Here is a 16,246-nt window from a genome sequence, read left to right on the forward strand (position 1 = left end):
ACCCAGCTTCCATGTTAGAGTGCTCATTTGTAAAATGGAGAAATAATACCTACCTCGTAAAATTATTGCACAGATTTAAAAAAAAAAAAAAGGTTACACATGAAATGCTTAGCACAGCGCGTGGTACACAAGGAAAGCTCAATTAATTGCGGCCTGAAGAACTTTAATGTCTTGTTTATAAAATACGACTAACGCATCCTATTTCACCGGCAACCCTGTCAGAAAGCTTTTGCTGTAAGAATATAAGAAATAATGAACTCTCCAAATCCCACATGATAGATTTCAACTCCGAATTAGTCTTTATTTTGAGGGGATTGGATTTGGCCTTTTGCTACTACCACCTCAATCCTGGACCCCCAAGTCATCCTGGGTTTCTAGACCCCAGCCCCCAGCAGAGTAGGCTGACTTGGGTCCCGGCCCCAGCCATCTCTTAGGGAAAGAGGGCAGGAGGATGAAAAGCCTGGGGGTGACCTCACCCTTTAGGACCGGGCGTTTTACCGCTCTGGGTGCGCAGCATCCCCAGCCAGACTGCGGCGTCCGCCCAGCCCCGCCCTTCGCTGCAGTCCTGGAAGGGCTCCCAGGGGCGGAGGGGCGGGGTGGGGTGCACAAGATTCTCCGCAGGGCGGGGAGGGGCGGGATTGGAGGATCCGAGGTGCGGGGAGGGCCGGGCGGCTGCCGCAGCTCGGCCCACCCGCGCGGAGGCAGCGGCTCTACTGCGCCACCGCCCCCCAACCCCCGGCGCGCGCCCTTTTTTCCCATCCTCCCGCCGCGCTCCCCGGACTCGGCTCTTCCCCCGCAGCCGCGCTTCGGCTCCTTCCGGGAGCGCTCGGTCCTCTCCGTCGCGCGATCGGGAAGCGAGGCGGCGGGAGCTCCGCCCCCTCAGCTCGGCCGGCGCTCGCCCCCGCCCCTCGCGCCGCGCCCCGGCTCTGCCCCCGCGCTCGCGCCCGACCGCCTATAAAGGAAGCGAGGCGCGCGCGTCGCCGCCACTACCCGCTGCGGAGCGAACGGCGAGGCGAGAGGCCGCGGAGGCGCGTCGGTGCTCAGCAGCCCCCAGCCCGGAGCAGCCACTGCCCTCACCCCGCGGGAGCCGGTGAGAAGGGGGAGCAGGGGAGCTCGGGGAGGGAGCGGGGCCCGAGGGCCGTCGACCCCTGGGCGGGGAGCCGCGCAGCCCGCGGGCGGGGCGGGGCGGGGCGGGGCCGGCGCGCGGACAGGTGAGCCCGGCCGGCCTCGCCGCTCCTCTCGCGGGCGCGCACCCAGCCGTGGAGCGTGGGCGGTGGGGGAGCCGCCCGGCCCGGCCCGGCCGCTGGAATGTCATTGACGAGGCCGCGGGGTGCGTCCTGCTCCGCACCCCCGAGCCCGGCTGCGGCCCCGCCCTGCCCCGTCGGGCTGCGGCAGGTGGGCGGGGGCCCCCGACCGGATCGTACCCACCCCCTCCCTGCAGGGCGCTCCCTCGGCGCCCCGGCGCCTCGCCTCGGGGGGCAGCGGCTTCTGCAGCTCCTCGTCCCCGTCCCCGTCCCCCGGCAGTGCCGGCCCAGCCCTCGAGGGAGGAAGAGCCGAGCGCAGAGAGGAGAGGGCTCTTTGACCTTAATTTCATCCCGTGTGGCGATTCTTGCTCTTCTGCCTAGACGCAGAGGGATCCGATACTGGCCTTGTCCTTTTCCTTCCTCGTAATAAACATTTCTTTCCTACTCAGTTGTGATTTGCTTGTAAATAACAGATGCGGCGCTTGCTTTGTAGGAGACTCGAATCAGTAACTTGATAGCTTACGAGTTGTCCCCCCCACCCCCACCCCCACCCCCGCCCCAGCCCCACCGAGACGGGGGCTTTTCGATTCGAGGACATCATATTATTTGTCAAAAATTCTACAGCCACGCCGCTGTTGGATGATAGAGCAGCCTTTTGTTTGAAAGCTAGCCCTGCGAATTCGGTAAAGATGCTTCCTACAGAAAATTGCCGTTAAGAGTCTCTTTGATGGATCGGGACCAAATATTTTAAATTTAAGGGGCTTGTTGAGGTTAAGGGTTGCACACATTTTAAGTTAAAGGCCTCAGTAGCCCAGAAAACTGGATTGAGACGATTGAATTGACACAACACCTTGTCGAATCTCCTTTATATAACAGATTCTAAAATACGTAGGCCCTTTGTTCTGTCTTCATCATGGTATTTTAGAAAAACTTAACCATCATGGCTGTTAGGGAAGCATAGAAGCGAGACCATCTGAAGTATTTTAATAATGTGTGGCGAAATTGCGGAGTCATAGCAATTGGACCTAAGTAAAAAAAGAATGTATCAAAGATGGAAGGGTGGGGGTGTCTTGCAGCCAGGAAACAGAAAATCTTAAGAACAGCAGTGGGAACACTCAGCTGTATGAAGCTGTTGAGCCAAGGTTCCACCTCCTAAACTAGTCTATTTTCCCTTTTATTGCAGCTAATGTCTTAGGTTTTTCAAAGGTCAAATTGAAGTCAAAGTTTAAAAATGTGGCAGAGGGGGGTAAAAAGTGTTGCAGTAAGGCCTCTGCAGGAGATTAACAATGAGCCTTTTTTAGTATCTGGGCCAGTAATTACTCCAAAGGGAACCTCAAAGTGTGTTAGCTGTTATCTAGGGACCTCTGCGGAGAGAGGAGCCTCGCAAGGAGGATTTGCCTGATGCTGGACAGGTGTGAAGCAGTTCTTAGAATAATCATCCATCAGCTGAGTAACATCCTCCGATGCTTTTGGTCTTGGCAGTGGGTTTTACAGCGATCTAGCAATGGAGAAATCGGATATGTCACAGGCTTGTCAAATAATCTGATGAACAGGTTTAAGGTGGCAAGAGCTGGTTTTTAAATATAGATCTTTTGGTTCCCTGGGTTAGAATTTGCTCTATTTTTTTTCCTTACCTGCGTTCATCCCAAAGGGAGGGGCCGACTACAGATCCTGAGCAGCATAGGGCAGGAGCAGTTCACGGTCCTGTCATTGCTGAACTCGCACAAAGGATAGTGGGCATGAGGCCGGCCTCGTAATCAATCCTCCGTGGGCTATGCAAGGACTCCGCTAGCTATGCGGTCTGGGCTGCTGCAGCTGTGGTCAGAGTAGGTAGAAGAATGCACCGCCCTAATGGCAAGTGCTGACTCTGGGAATGCCCGAGGACGAGGGAATGCAGGCAGGAGCACAGAGCCCACCACTTGGGGCCACGGACCAGTCCAGCCCCCAGAGCAGCTTTGCTTGTTACCTCCCTTCCTTCCACCTTTTTTGCATATCCCTCTTGTATGAGTTTTAAACAGGAAGTGTACCAGTAAATGAGGCTGAAGTCAGATCTTTATGGCTTGAGTTCTTTATTGTTTCTTATGATGTCATGGGAGCATGCTATTTTCTTTTAAAGATTTTATTCATTCATGAGAGAGAGAGAGAGAGAGAGAGAGAGAGAGAGAGAGGCAGAGAGACATAGGCAGAGGGAGAAGCAAGCTCCACGCAGGTAGCCCAACATGGGACCCGATCCCTGGGCCCGGATCCCGGGACTCCAGGACCACACCCTAGGCTGAAGGCGGCGCCAAACCGCTGAGCCCCCCCGGGCTGCCCCATGGGATCATGCTATTTTATTACTGAATGGAAGGGGATTTAGGAATCCACTAGTCCTGGGAGTCTCAATTTATTGGACTGTGGATCTGGGGAAGGCATGTTTAGTGTTAGAAAGCATATTCAGTGTTCTTTATTTGAAAAGTGGGGAAACTGATATCCAAAGAGGGTATAACCTGGCCAAGGCAGCTCATCTAGATGAATAGGAACTGCTGAGGGACCAGAGAACTTTGGTTCTCTTTCCATGTTTTAAATCCCTGGTGGGATTCAGAAGCTCTACAGAACAAGGAAGTTTCCAGAAGAACACCGGGAATTTGGTTTTTACTTGTATTCACATATCCCTAATGGTCTGTTTTCTTCATTTTGAAATTATTTTGTTCAGTTTGCCCTTAGAAGCTTGTTATTTTGCTCTTCCCCCTCCCTCTTTAGACTCCACATTCTTCCATCATGTTGTCATCGTTTCGTAAACGCAGAGTCCAGGTATTTGACCAGCATGCAGGAAAAGGGGTTGCCTTTTGGTTTTGCCTGGCTTGCAGTGAAGACACATTTCTGGCAGAGAGGTGGAATGATCCAAAGAGAGGGGGGAAAAACCCTGCCTGCATGACTTTTTCTTTTAAGCCAATTGGCTAGGGTTGGGTTTTTTTTTTTTTTTCTATTGCTTTTTGGTGTTACATGAACAGAAGTCTTAGTAAATTTATTCTAAAATTTCCAAAGCCTCCTGTTTTTTACTTCCTCTCTTTCAGGCATGAATGTATTAATTTCTTCTTACCTACTGGTGTTTGCATGTAGTGTTTGCTGGCTTTTTTTATTGATGGTTTCTTGGTTCTTAAGAACCAAGGGACTAAACAGATTATCTTAGCTATTTGGAAAAAATAATCTGAAAATGTGTCATAAAAATAGTATTTTTAAATTTGACAAATACCATAAACTTGGGTTTGTTTCCTATTTCCATTGATTGATTTTCTTCTGCCACAATCCTTGTAATGAAATGGAGCTTGCATTTTCTTTGATGAAACAAAAGCTCACTATGTATGTTATATTTGAACAGTTTTTGAATGTTTGCCAAACTGGAACTTTTTCAAAAAGAAAAATGCTTAAAATTAATGTCTTGATATCCTGTAAGGAGAAATATAAACTTTGCAAATTTCTAGCGATTATGGGTGATAAATCCAAGGCAAGCCCTTTTATAAATCAGAGTGGTGAATTGTTGAGGTTTATAAAAATGGGCCATGTTATAACCTTTTCCTGTTTTGAATGTCAGTAACAATATTTTGCACTTAAATACCTCTCATCTGAATTTTACAGGTTAAGAGGTAAGTAGCAGCAACATAGTATTTGGGAAGCATTCAGAAGTAAGTTTTCTCAACATTGCTCTGCATTTCTGGATTTTGATGCAATGCAGTATGAATCCTTTGCTTTCTGAAAGCTAAGTCCCTGCTCACCTCTGCAGAAACGTGCTTATGAGTTGAAATGAATTAATCAGTCTGAAGGCTGACATGCAGATCCACATAAGCAAAAATACTTGTTTTTATTCATGGTTAAAACTCTTATGTATTATTTACCTCTCTACTTACCGTCAAGTCTGCCACTAAAATCTGCAGCTAAGCTGGTTTGGAGTCCATTTGCTTGATCTAAGAATCAGTTGGTATAAAATGTTAATGGGGGATCCCTGGGTGGCGCAGCGGTTTGGCGCCTGCCTTTGGCCCAGGGTGCAATCCTGGAGACCCGGGATCGAATCCCACATCAGGCTCCCGGTGCATGGAGCCTGCTTCTCCCTCTGCCTGTGTCTCTGCCTCTCTCTCTCTCTCTCTCTGTGTAACTATCATAAATTAAAAAAATAAAAATTAAAAAAATTAAAAAATAAAAAATAAAATGTTAATGGGTGCTAAACCATTCTTTGGTGGTTTGTTCTCCAGAGAAGCCCTTCCACATCTGTACATGTAGTTCTCCTGCTTTGCACATGTCAAATTTAGTAATAGGTTGGCTTTCTGAGCCAGGGAAAAAACCTGCGTTGGCAGTTCTGCACCTTTGAGCTCTAAGCAACCAGAGTAAGTCTGACGAATGTTTTTTCTGACTTTTTGCTTTGAGCGATGTGTATGAATTTTTCCATAGAGCCAAATGATCTGTTCATCCCCTTAGTCCCCCCACCCCAAATCCCTTTTCTCACAAAAGAGTGTATCTGGTGAAATTGGAGTTCATTGTGTAGTTTTCCAGATGCCTCTTGCATCCAGCACATTCCGTGGCAGAACCAGTGCTTTGTCTCAGTGATTCCTTTCATCCTCACTACAAATGGGTTCTCTTGTGGGGTTCCACAGGGAAATTGTGTTGAATTCCTCCACCCTCCCAAGATCTGCACGAGGGGCCCCTAAACAACTCCCTGCAGGTGCCAGGTTCACAGTGTTGGAAGCATCTGACCTTTGGTCTGAGAACGGTTTCTATCTGCAGTGTTTTCTGTTGCCTAACAGCAGAGTCCTTACCTCCTGCCTCTCCCGCCCGTCAGAGACAGATCCTCTTGCACAGCAGGGCAGATAGCTTCTGTAGGTGAGGCCAAGGCATTTAAAAATTCCCTAAATACCAAGAACTGCCTCAGACAGCTGTCTCTTGGCATTTGCAAGAAGATGGTTATTAATCAGTGTCTAGGCTTTTCTGTAGGAATCCATTTTCAGTTGATAATATGTGTGAATTTGTGTCATGTATGAGGAGTCATTATCAGATGTCTTTTTTTTTTTTTAAGATTTTATTTACTTATTCATGAGAATACACAGGAGAGAGAGAAGCAGAGACACAGGCAGAGGGAGAAGCAGGCTCCATGCAAGGAGCCCGAATGCGGGTCTCCAGGATCACACCCTGGGCTGCAGGCAGCACTAAACCACTGAGCCACCAGGGCTGCCCTCAGATATGTCTTTGGATTAAACTAGAACTTTCTATCCAAGATTCATATTTTTAGGCCCCCTCCCCTCTTTCTTCCCAGAGATCTGGCAGTATTGTAAGAACGCTGACAAGTTCTTTTTATTTATTACAATAGAGGACATAGTTGTAATTCCTGTTTTATCCCCTGAGATCAATTCATGTTACTTGCTGAATGATGTGGCTAACATTTTGGCTGCTGCATTGCAGCATTTATAAATAGCCTGCATCTTTAGTCTTCTTGAAAAATATTTGCAAAAATACGACCTTTTTCTTTGTTATCTTCAATGGGAAGCTGTCCTTAAACATACAGAGAATATATTTAGCTGTTCATTTCCCCTCCTTTATTCTGCACAGAGACCTGATTGGCAAAATCAGAGTTGATGGGCTACTTGGAAATAAACAGTCCTAGGAAGTTGGTTCCTTTGTGAGTTTTTAGGCAGTTAGTGAAATAATAGGCTAGCATGGTTGGAGATTGATTTTTAATGGTACATTTCCCAAAGTCTTCCTTTCTAGCTCTCAAAAGGCATTAATCCCATTAAGGCTAGGAACAGCCTGGAACATTCTCTGTGGAGTCTGCCCTATCAGTCAGCTGCATATTTCAGGGCAGGGGTGGAGTTCTTGGAGCCTACAGCCTCAGCCCGGGCAGGGGAAATGTTGCGCACACAGGCAGAGTCCAAGAAATTCCACTAACTGCCTCACATACTTTAGGGTGAGAGGCTGTCACATCTTTCACTGGCAGTAGTTCTTGGTCCTATGGACAGTTTTCCTATTTTTAACATAATCAATGGAGATGACCCACTTAGGAGCAAAGAAACTGGAGCCTCTATAGATAAACTTAGAGCCAGCTCCCTCTCAGGTTTAGGGGTGGGGAACTCTTATTAACTCATCATCTTAGCCTCCTGTAACCATGCTAATGAGGATCCTGAATGCCCACAGCAGTGGGAGAGCTTTGATGACTTTCAGATGCCCAGCTCCCCAGGGACAGCCAGTGGCCGGCTTGGCAGAGCTCCCACCTACTGACGTCAGCTGATCTGCAGGAAAGAAAAGTCCATTATTGCCTGACCAAAGCACTTGGTATAGAATTGACTTGTTCTACTTCACTGGGGTGACAAAGAGGGCCTTTTAGGTTGGTTAATTTCAGCAGGGCCTCGCTGGACTGTCTCCCTGGATTGGTAGGGTCAAATCCACAAGCAGGACCCGAGCAGGGGGACTTGCCGAGGCGGTGCCCTTGCCACATTATGTTGGGGATTCTTGGCTCCGTCATAAAGGGCCTGCTCCCCAATGTGATTTCTTAGAAATCTCCGTGGCAGCTAAAGGATTTTAGAAATGCAATGAATCCTGTGTATGAAGAGGCAGACACTCTAAGCATTTAATATAAGGACTTAGGCATCCTGTAGAAGAAACTCCTGTGCTCTGTGATGGTTTCCTATGTAACTGCATCTTCTTTGGCAAATTTCTTTGCAAGAAAATTTTGTCAGGGAGCAAATTAGACACAATTTCCTGGTGTTTTTCCATCTTAAATGGTTTCCCAAGGGATAAGAACAAAGGAAGTATGTAATTTCTTAACCCTGATTGTTCACTAACTGAAGAAGACTTAGTCTTACAAAAACAAAATCAATTTTTATTTATCAACTAAAAAACTTTTTTTTTTTTAAGTGTTCTTTAATCTCTACAGCTAGTGTGGGACTCAAATTCATGACGCTGAGAGTGATATGCTCCACTGGCTGAGCCAGCCAGGTGCCCAATTTTTAATTTTTGAATAATATATCCATCTCCCCCTTTCTTCCCTTCAAAGTGGTGATGGAAAAGATAAGAGATAATGATTAAGCAAACAGCCTTTAATAAAGAATATGCCAGGGCAGCCCGGGTGGCTCAGTGGTTTAGAGCCGCCTTTAACCCGGGGCCTGATCCTGGAGACCTGGGATGGAGTCCCATGTCGGGCTCCCTGCATGGAGCCTGCTTCTCCCTCTCCCTGTGTCTCTCATGAATAAATAAATAAAATCTTAAAAAAAAAAAAAAAAAAAAAGAATATGCTAGCTGCTATCATGTCCAGAATCTTTGGTTCTGGCACACTAGTTTAAGAACCAGAGAATCCCAGTTTGCCCCAGGTAGGCTCTGTGACGTGGTTATTAGGTGGCCTTGTGTCTCCTGCCTACTTAATAACGAACTGACAGCAGTTTCTCTGTTTCCAACTTCAGAATATAATTGACTCTAACTGTACTGAGTTCTGTGGTCAGAGAGGAAGAGGAAGATAAGGTCTTTTTTATATAGGCCCTTAGGAACTCTAAATTTACAAAAGAATTTTTTTTTTTGAAATATTTTATTCATTCATGAAAAGCACAGAGAGGAGAGAGCGAGAGAGAGGCAGAGACACAAGCAGAGGGAGAAGCAGGCTCCATGCAGGGAGCCTGACGTGGGACTCGATCCTGGGTCTCCAGGATCACACCCTGGGCTGAAGGCGGCGCTAAACCGCTGAGCCACCCGGGCTGCCCACAAAAGAATTTTTTAATGGCAGGGAGAAAACCTGGCAGAATGTGACAGTGTTCTAAAGAGGAGCATGGGGATCCCTGGGTGGCGCAGCGGTTTGGCACCTGCCTTTGGCCCAGGGCGCGATCCTAGAGACCCGGGATCGAATCCCACGTCGGGCTCCTGGTGCATGGAGCCTGCTTCTCCCTCTGCCTCTCTCTCTCTCTCTGTGACTATCATAAAAAATTAAAAAAAAAAAAAATTAAAAAAAATAAATAAAGATTTAAAAAAAAAATAAAGAGGAGCATGGAGGGAGTGAAGACTTCTGAGTTAGAACTGCAGAGAGGACAAGGCAGTTGCTTTAGACTTGGAGGGGTTTATATGGTATTCAGTGGTGGAGCTGGGAGCGGAAGAGAATATTCTTGCCAAAGGGGACTTTCTGAGCTGGGAAATAGTTGCTGCCAGGGTTGGGGTTGAAGTTGAAGTTTGATAGGAGATAAGGCTGGAGCAGACAATGCAGGCTAGTGAGTGAAGTCACGTTTACATTCTAGTAGATATGGCTGGCGGTGGTAGTGATTCTTGTCAAAATTCCTGCCAGAAATCAGCCTTCACCCAAAGAGGCCGAGATTCTTAGGTAGCAATGTGAACTGGAACTGCCCTGTTGTAATGAAGTATTATTACAGAAACTCCACTACATTGTGAATAGTTGCTTACGTTTTTAAAAAAAGTAATCTTAAAAAAAATTAATCTTTAAAAATCTAAAACAACCCAAAAAAGATTTATTTATTTGAGAGGGACAGGGGGGAGGATGGGGTTGTGGAGAGAGAGAGAGAGAGAGAGAGAGAGAGAGAGAGAATCTCAAGTAGACTCCATGCTGAGCTCAGGGCCCGACCGGGAGTCAATATGACCCTGAGATCATGACCTGAGCCAAAACCAAGCTTCAGATGCTTAATTGGCTGAGCCACCCAGGTGCCCCCAGACATTTAATTTTTTAAGGTTACCCTCAGTTTTTGGTTTTAAGGATAGAAAATACTTTTTTTCAGACACAGTTATCTATTGATAAGAGAACTGTCTTCTTGAGCTCTGTTTCACCAAGGGCCTACCTTATTGGAGTGAAAAGGCCAACTCATTTCTCAAAATGCACTGCCATGTGTTCAGTCCAGGATTTATTAGTAATTCCCATTTGTTCAGTAGGTTGACACCTAGTTGTAGAGCTTCATTCTCCATTTGCAGTTCTTGTCATGAATCTGGCTTTTACCTGGGTGGAATTCCAAATTGACAATATGTAAAATATACCTTGGGTGGATAATGGAGCTCTGTCCACCCCTTTTACAAATGAATTCAGATCTTCTGCATAGCAGCTACAGCACTCAGCTTATACTCGGTCACTGATCAATACACTTTTTTTTTTTTTTACACATTTCTTAATGGTCCGTGTATGCCAGAAATCGGAGATACAAAGATTAGGTTGCTCAGTCTAATTATACTGTGGGAAGTATATACAAGTGCTTTGTAAATCTGCAGAAAAGTGTGATTATATCTGAGGAGGGAAGGAAGGAGCATTGAGTATGGCTTGGGGAGGAGGCAGGATGGTACAGCTTACTCCTTTCAGCTGGGTATTGAGATATAAATAGTTATCTAGGCAGAAGAAGGGCGGAGCATTCTATACAAAAGACGCCTGGGTAAATAGCTTGGAGTCTTTATTTTTTTTTTAAAGATTTTATGTATTCATGAGAGAGAAAGAGAGGCAAAGACACAGAGGGAGAAGCAGGCTCCCTGCAGGGAGCCTGGTGTGGGACTCGATCCCGGGTCTCCAGGATCACACCCTGGGCTGAAGGCGGCGCTAAACCGCTGAGCCACCCGGGCTGCCCTCACCACACTTTTTTTTTTTTTTTTTTTTAAGATTTTATTTATTTATTCATGATAGTCACACAGAGAGAGAGAGGCAGAGACACAGGCAGAGGGAGAAGCAGGCTCCATGCAGGGAGCCCGATGTGGGATTCGATCCCAGGTCTCCAGGATCGTGCCCCGGGCCAAAGGCAGGCGCCAAACCGCTGCGCCACCCAGGGATCCCCTCACCACACTTTTTAAGTTGCACTGTGAATGTTCTTTGGTGCACATTCACGGGAAACACAGCCTGTTCTTTGCGCAGGCACTCTAGTAGCCTGAGGAATACTTGTAGGATTGACATTTCCCAGTAACTGAGAAATCAGGGGCTCTGACTAGGTAAATTCTATTGGTTATTCACGTTAAGGACTCTGTTATTTTGTAATCATTTGCCTTTTTTCATTGAATAATGGGCTTGAGATCTAGAAAGATTAAAAAAAAACTAATGTAAGTAAGAGGAAATTCTAATTTTCATGCAATGGAATGCAGAGACCAGGTGAAAGGACTTTTGAATGGATTTTTCAGTCATTTGAGTACCAATTTGGCATTTCCTTTGACTCCTCAAAGCCCTTGTAGAATTGTAAACTCTAGTTCTCCTGGTTGTATTTTTCTGCTGAATTTGGCTGCGGTGTTGGTTAGGCATCCTCTGAGGGACCCATGTAGGCAGGTGTTGCAGCGAGTGGATGGCTATTTTTCACAGAGGAATAGAATCTAGGCTCATTGTTCTAGCCTCAGAATGGACTACCTTCTCCTTTGATTTGTCTGCCAGGGCTATCTGGTAATTCTTTCCTTCATAGAGGCTGATTCCATGAAATCCACTTTGGTCTTATGGTGCTTATTTTAGGGCCTTCTGTCTTTTCAGAAAATGGACCCAAGTGGGGTCAAAGTGCTGGAAACAGCAGAGGACATCCAGGAGAGGCGGCAGCAGGTCCTAGACAGATACCACCGCTTCAAGGAGCTCTCAACCCTTAGGCGCCAGAAGCTTGAAGATTCCTATCGATTCCAGTTTTTCCAGAGAGATGCTGAGGAGCTGGAGAAATGGATTCAGGAGAAACTTCAGATCGCGTCAGATGAGAATTATAAAGACCCAACCAACTTGCAGGTGTGTCTCATCTCCCTGAGATTTCTACCAGAACAAGTTCAAATGTTTTTGTCCCCAAATTACAGTCATTTAATTATGTCTTGAGTAAGAAGAACGTAGATCAGACGTAAGTAGCAGGACTAACTCACTATTCTGAAAAGCCCTTGGTGTGTGTTTTATACATACTAAGGGTGTATGTAAAATCTTGCAGGTATTTATCTTTTTTGGATGCTTCAAGCTGATGGTTTTCAAACCACTGGCTTGCAACCATTCATGGTCCTTCAGCATGATTCAGTGAAGGTCTGGGCTGAGCTCTTGGAGTAGGTGTTTTCGAGAAAGGCATGCTAACAGTGTTGCTGGTGGGAATTTATATTTAGGTGTCTCTTTAAGCAACTCACTGGTAAGTCAGCAAGTCTATAAAAATCGTTGAATTGTAACTGAAGTTAATTTTGTGGTATAAATTATGCCTCAGTAAAGCTGTTTTGTTTTTTTTTTAAAGGACAAAGCTTTTCTTATTGATTTTTTTTTTTTTTTAAGATTTTATTTATTTATTCATGAGAGACACAGGGAGAGAGAGGCAGAGACACAGACAGAGGGAGAAGCAGGCTCCATGCAGGGAGCCCGACGTGGGACTCGATCCCGGGTCTCCAGGATCAGGCCCTGGGCTGAAGGCGGTGCTCAACCGCTGAGCCACCCAGGCATCCCATCTTACTGATTTTAGTGAAACACTTTTTTTTTGCAGGTGGAGCACATGGTTCTTACTATACCAGAGTCCAGGAAGAGAACAAAGTGTCATACAATGAGTGGATGTGGATAGATTTTTACCCAAATTGTACATGCTAAGAAAATTGTTGCTGTGACTCTGTATTTCTAGAGAGGATTGGATGTCCACATAAAGGCTAATTTCTTGACAGACAGTAAAGTAAGACAATGCAAAATTGTTGGTCCTCTGTGGCTGCACTTCCAGAAAGTTGTTATAGGGCAGCCCAGGTGGCTCAGCGGTTTAGCGCCACCTTCAGCCCAGGGCCTGATCCTGGAGTCCCGGGATCGAGTCCCACATCAGGCTCCCTGCATGTGCTTCTCCCTCTACCTGTGTCTCTGCCTCTCTCTCTCTCTGTGTCTCTCATGAATAAATAAATAAAATCTTAAAAAAAAAGCTGGTATAGATGAGGTCAGAGTAATTAAATAATTAAGCAGGTTGGGGGATGGGAGGGATGCTGAAACTCCCTAATTAGAGGGAGCGAATTCAAGAGGGGAGAATAAAGGGACCTGGGGGATCTGAATGGTGAATTCTGTGTGGTTGCAGCTGTGGCTCACTTCATGGTCCACCAACAGGGCAAGCTTCAGAAGCATCAGGCCTTCGAAGCTGAAGTGCAGGCCAACTCAGGAGCCATTGTTAAACTGGATGAAACTGGAAACCTGATGATCTCAGAAGGGCATTTTGCGTCTGAAACCATAAGGGTGAGTAGGAGTAATACCTGGTATGGGAGGCCATCTGGTATGGGTGGCCATCTGGTTGGTGGCCAACCAATGTGGATTAAATGCCAGTTAGGGTTTCTAAAAAAAGACTTTTCTAGCCTCTTTTTTTTTTTAGATTTTTACTTATTTTAGAGGGGGGTGGGGAGAGAACCTCAAGTAGGCTGTCTGCCGAGCATGGAGGGTGATACAGGGCTCGATCCCACAAACCATGAGATCATGACCTGAGATGAAATTACTAGTCAGATGCTTAACCAGCTGAGCCATCGAGGCACTCCACTTTTTTAGCTTTTTAAAAGAATTTGTGAAGTCTCCTAAAGGGGTTACCCACATCTTGCCTTTGTAATATGATGATTCAATATGAATGTAAGCTAGTATGTGTCTACTCAGTGGGGAAGTGAATACTCTTTTTGTAGAACAAATTAGAATTTGATTATACTTTAAAGATTACATAAATAGTAGAGGGGAGAGCATATTAGTGAAATTGCTGAGTTCGGGGATCAGGACAGAAAGATCAGTAGGATTAATCACAGATACCATAAAATTCTCTGTTGAAAATTCAAGGTCTGGATCTCAGTGGCTTGCCCTAGGAGGTGGTTTGCTGAGGTCCAGTTCCCATGCCAGTTAAGGGTCCAGGTGTAAGGGACGCCTGGGTGGCTCAGCGGTTGAGCGTCTACCTTCAGCCCAGTGCGTGATCCTGGAGTCCCGGGATCAAGTCCCGTATCGGGCTCCCTGCATGGAGTCTGCTTATGTCTCTGCCTCTCTCTCTCTCTGTCTCTCACGAATAAATCTTAAAAAAAAAAAAAAAAAAAAAAAAAAAGTCCAGCTGTGAGCAGTGACTTATGGCACAGCTGTAGTGATTGATAAAGCCAACTTTGAAACAGGCGTCCTCAGTATTTTTTTTAAGATTTATTTATTAAAAAAAAAAAAGATTTATTTATTCATGAGAGACACACACAGAGAGAGGCAGAGATATAGGCAGAGCAAGAAGCAGGCTCCTCACAGGGAGCCCAATGCGGGACTTGATCCCCAGAATCCGGGACCATGCCCTGAGCCGAAGGCAGATGTCCAACCACTGAGCACCCAGGTGTCCTTGTCCTCACAGTCTTTGATTGGGCTTGTTTGGTGCCAGTTCACTGATAACATTTCCAGTACCAAAGTATCAAGGGAAAGCAAACCTCTTCAGGATGAAGTATGCACACTTAGTTTCTCACAACCGGATGCTCTTACCTATTTTTTATTTACCTTATACCTATCTACATATCTTGTTCTTTGTCATCCAAGGTCACGTTTCCTTGAGGGACTGGCCTTTTCAGTCCCTTACCAGTCAAGGCAATTGTGGAGAGTTAGATGAACTAGATTCATAAGCCCTAGCTAGAAATGTCCCTACCATCCCCTGCTGTTCCCTGACATCCTTGTGAGGTTTTCATTCCTGTAGGATCTGGTCTGGTGTTTTTCAACAATAAATACTTGTCTCTCTTTTGTACTAAGATACTCCACAGTCTCATATTGAAGACTTGCAATCAGCCCTAAGCTTATTATTAATAATTAACTATTACTAGTAATGATTGTGAGTAGGAGAGAAGAGTAAATTTCAAATGCCACATAACCAGCTATTTAATTATAGTCAACCCATTTGGGTAATGTAACGTGTTTCTGCAATTAAATATGTAATGTGTCTCTTTGATTAAATGTAAATATCTCTCTGCTCATTTCTCCCTATTTTATATATAGTCTTAAATGAAAGCAGCATGCCTTAGTATTTGTTTGATAGAAGTTGTTTTCCCAGAGTGCCTGGTGCTTCTCCATCGTAGTATAACCAGGCTACAGGTGGGGAACATGAGAAATAGATGATGCATTTGACTTTAGTGATTAACCTGAAGAGGTGGAGACCCAATACTTACTTCATTCAACTGTTAGTAACGACCCTCCTCCTGAAGATCTTTTTTTTTTTTTTTTTGATTTTTATTTATTTATGATAGTCACAGAGAGAGAAAGAGAGAGAGGCAGAGACACAGGCAGAGGGAGAAGCAGGCTCCATGCACCGGAAGCCCGATGTGGGATTCGATCCCGGGTCTCCAGGATCGCGCCCTGGGCCAAAGGCAGGTGCCAAACCGCTGCGCCACCCAGGGATCCCTCCTGAAGATCTTATTAAAGCAACTTTTAAAAGTACTGTTGGCCACTGTTTGTTGAATAGCTATTTATGTACAAACCCTTTGCCACTTTGATATAAGGCAGTGTCTGATCTTCACTGGAAGCTTGCTAGGTACCCCTAATCAGGATGGAAGGGAAAAAACTGAAGCTCAGAGGAGTTTGAGTAACTTATCCAAATTCCACAGCTAGTAGATGCCAATTGGAATTCCAGTCCATGCCTTTGTCTACAATTACTTTATTTTTTCCAAGCTATACTTCATTCCTGTTGGCTTTCCTTATTTTCTTTGCCAGCTGCTTCTCTGAAAGCTCCTGCTGTTTGCTCATGCCCCTATTGAGAAATCCACCTGAGTCAGAGCCAGGATTTCATCTCCACCCTGTTAGCTTTCAGTGCGTTTCCCAAGTGCACCTGCCTGCTTGCTCCCTCATGCTCTCCAACAGCACTACACTTGGGAAACTGGACTCTCTAATCTGCTGTGTTTACGAGATCAGATGCACCAGAAATGAGAGGGTTGTCTCAGGACTGGAGTGGGCCTTGCCCTAGTCCTTTACCTGAGGGTGTGAAAATGAACTTTGTGGGAGACTGACAATGGACTCGAGGGTGAGGTTTTTGGTCAGCCTTTGGTGGTCTTTTTAATTTTAGCACGGGACTTTCATTTAACCTTTACTGTCATGCTCCCGTGGTGATCCTGGTGCTTGATCTGGCCCCATAACTCAGTAA

The 16,246-nt window shown here is 45.8% G+C and overlaps 1 protein-coding gene across 11 annotated transcripts in view; it reads left to right on the forward strand.

Moving 5' to 3' along the window:
• Positions 1-949: 949 nt before the first annotated feature.
• Positions 950-16,246, forward strand: part of SPTAN1 (spectrin alpha, non-erythrocytic 1) — a 61,881-nt gene continuing 46,584 nt past the window's right edge. For 9 of the 11 annotated variants that reach the window (XM_072778177.1, XM_072778182.1, XM_072778184.1 and 6 more), the window contains exons 1-4: positions 990-1,090; positions 3,984-4,034; positions 11,680-11,919; positions 13,234-13,359. In XM_072778177.1, coding sequence (XP_072634278.1) covers positions 4,002-4,034; positions 11,680-11,919; positions 13,234-13,359 — 399 coding nt within the window. In that variant the 5' untranslated portion in view covers positions 990-1,090; positions 3,984-4,001. Of the gene's footprint in view, positions 1,091-3,983; positions 4,035-11,679; positions 11,920-13,233; positions 13,360-16,246 lie in introns of all 11 variants that reach the window. The other 2 variants (XM_072778179.1, XM_072778187.1) reach the window with 1 other exon arrangement.

This window comes from Canis lupus, chromosome 16 (genome assembly GCF_048164855.1).
Source record: "Canis lupus baileyi chromosome 16, mCanLup2.hap1, whole genome shotgun sequence".
Lineage (NCBI taxonomy): Eukaryota > Metazoa > Chordata > Mammalia > Carnivora > Canidae > Canis > Canis lupus.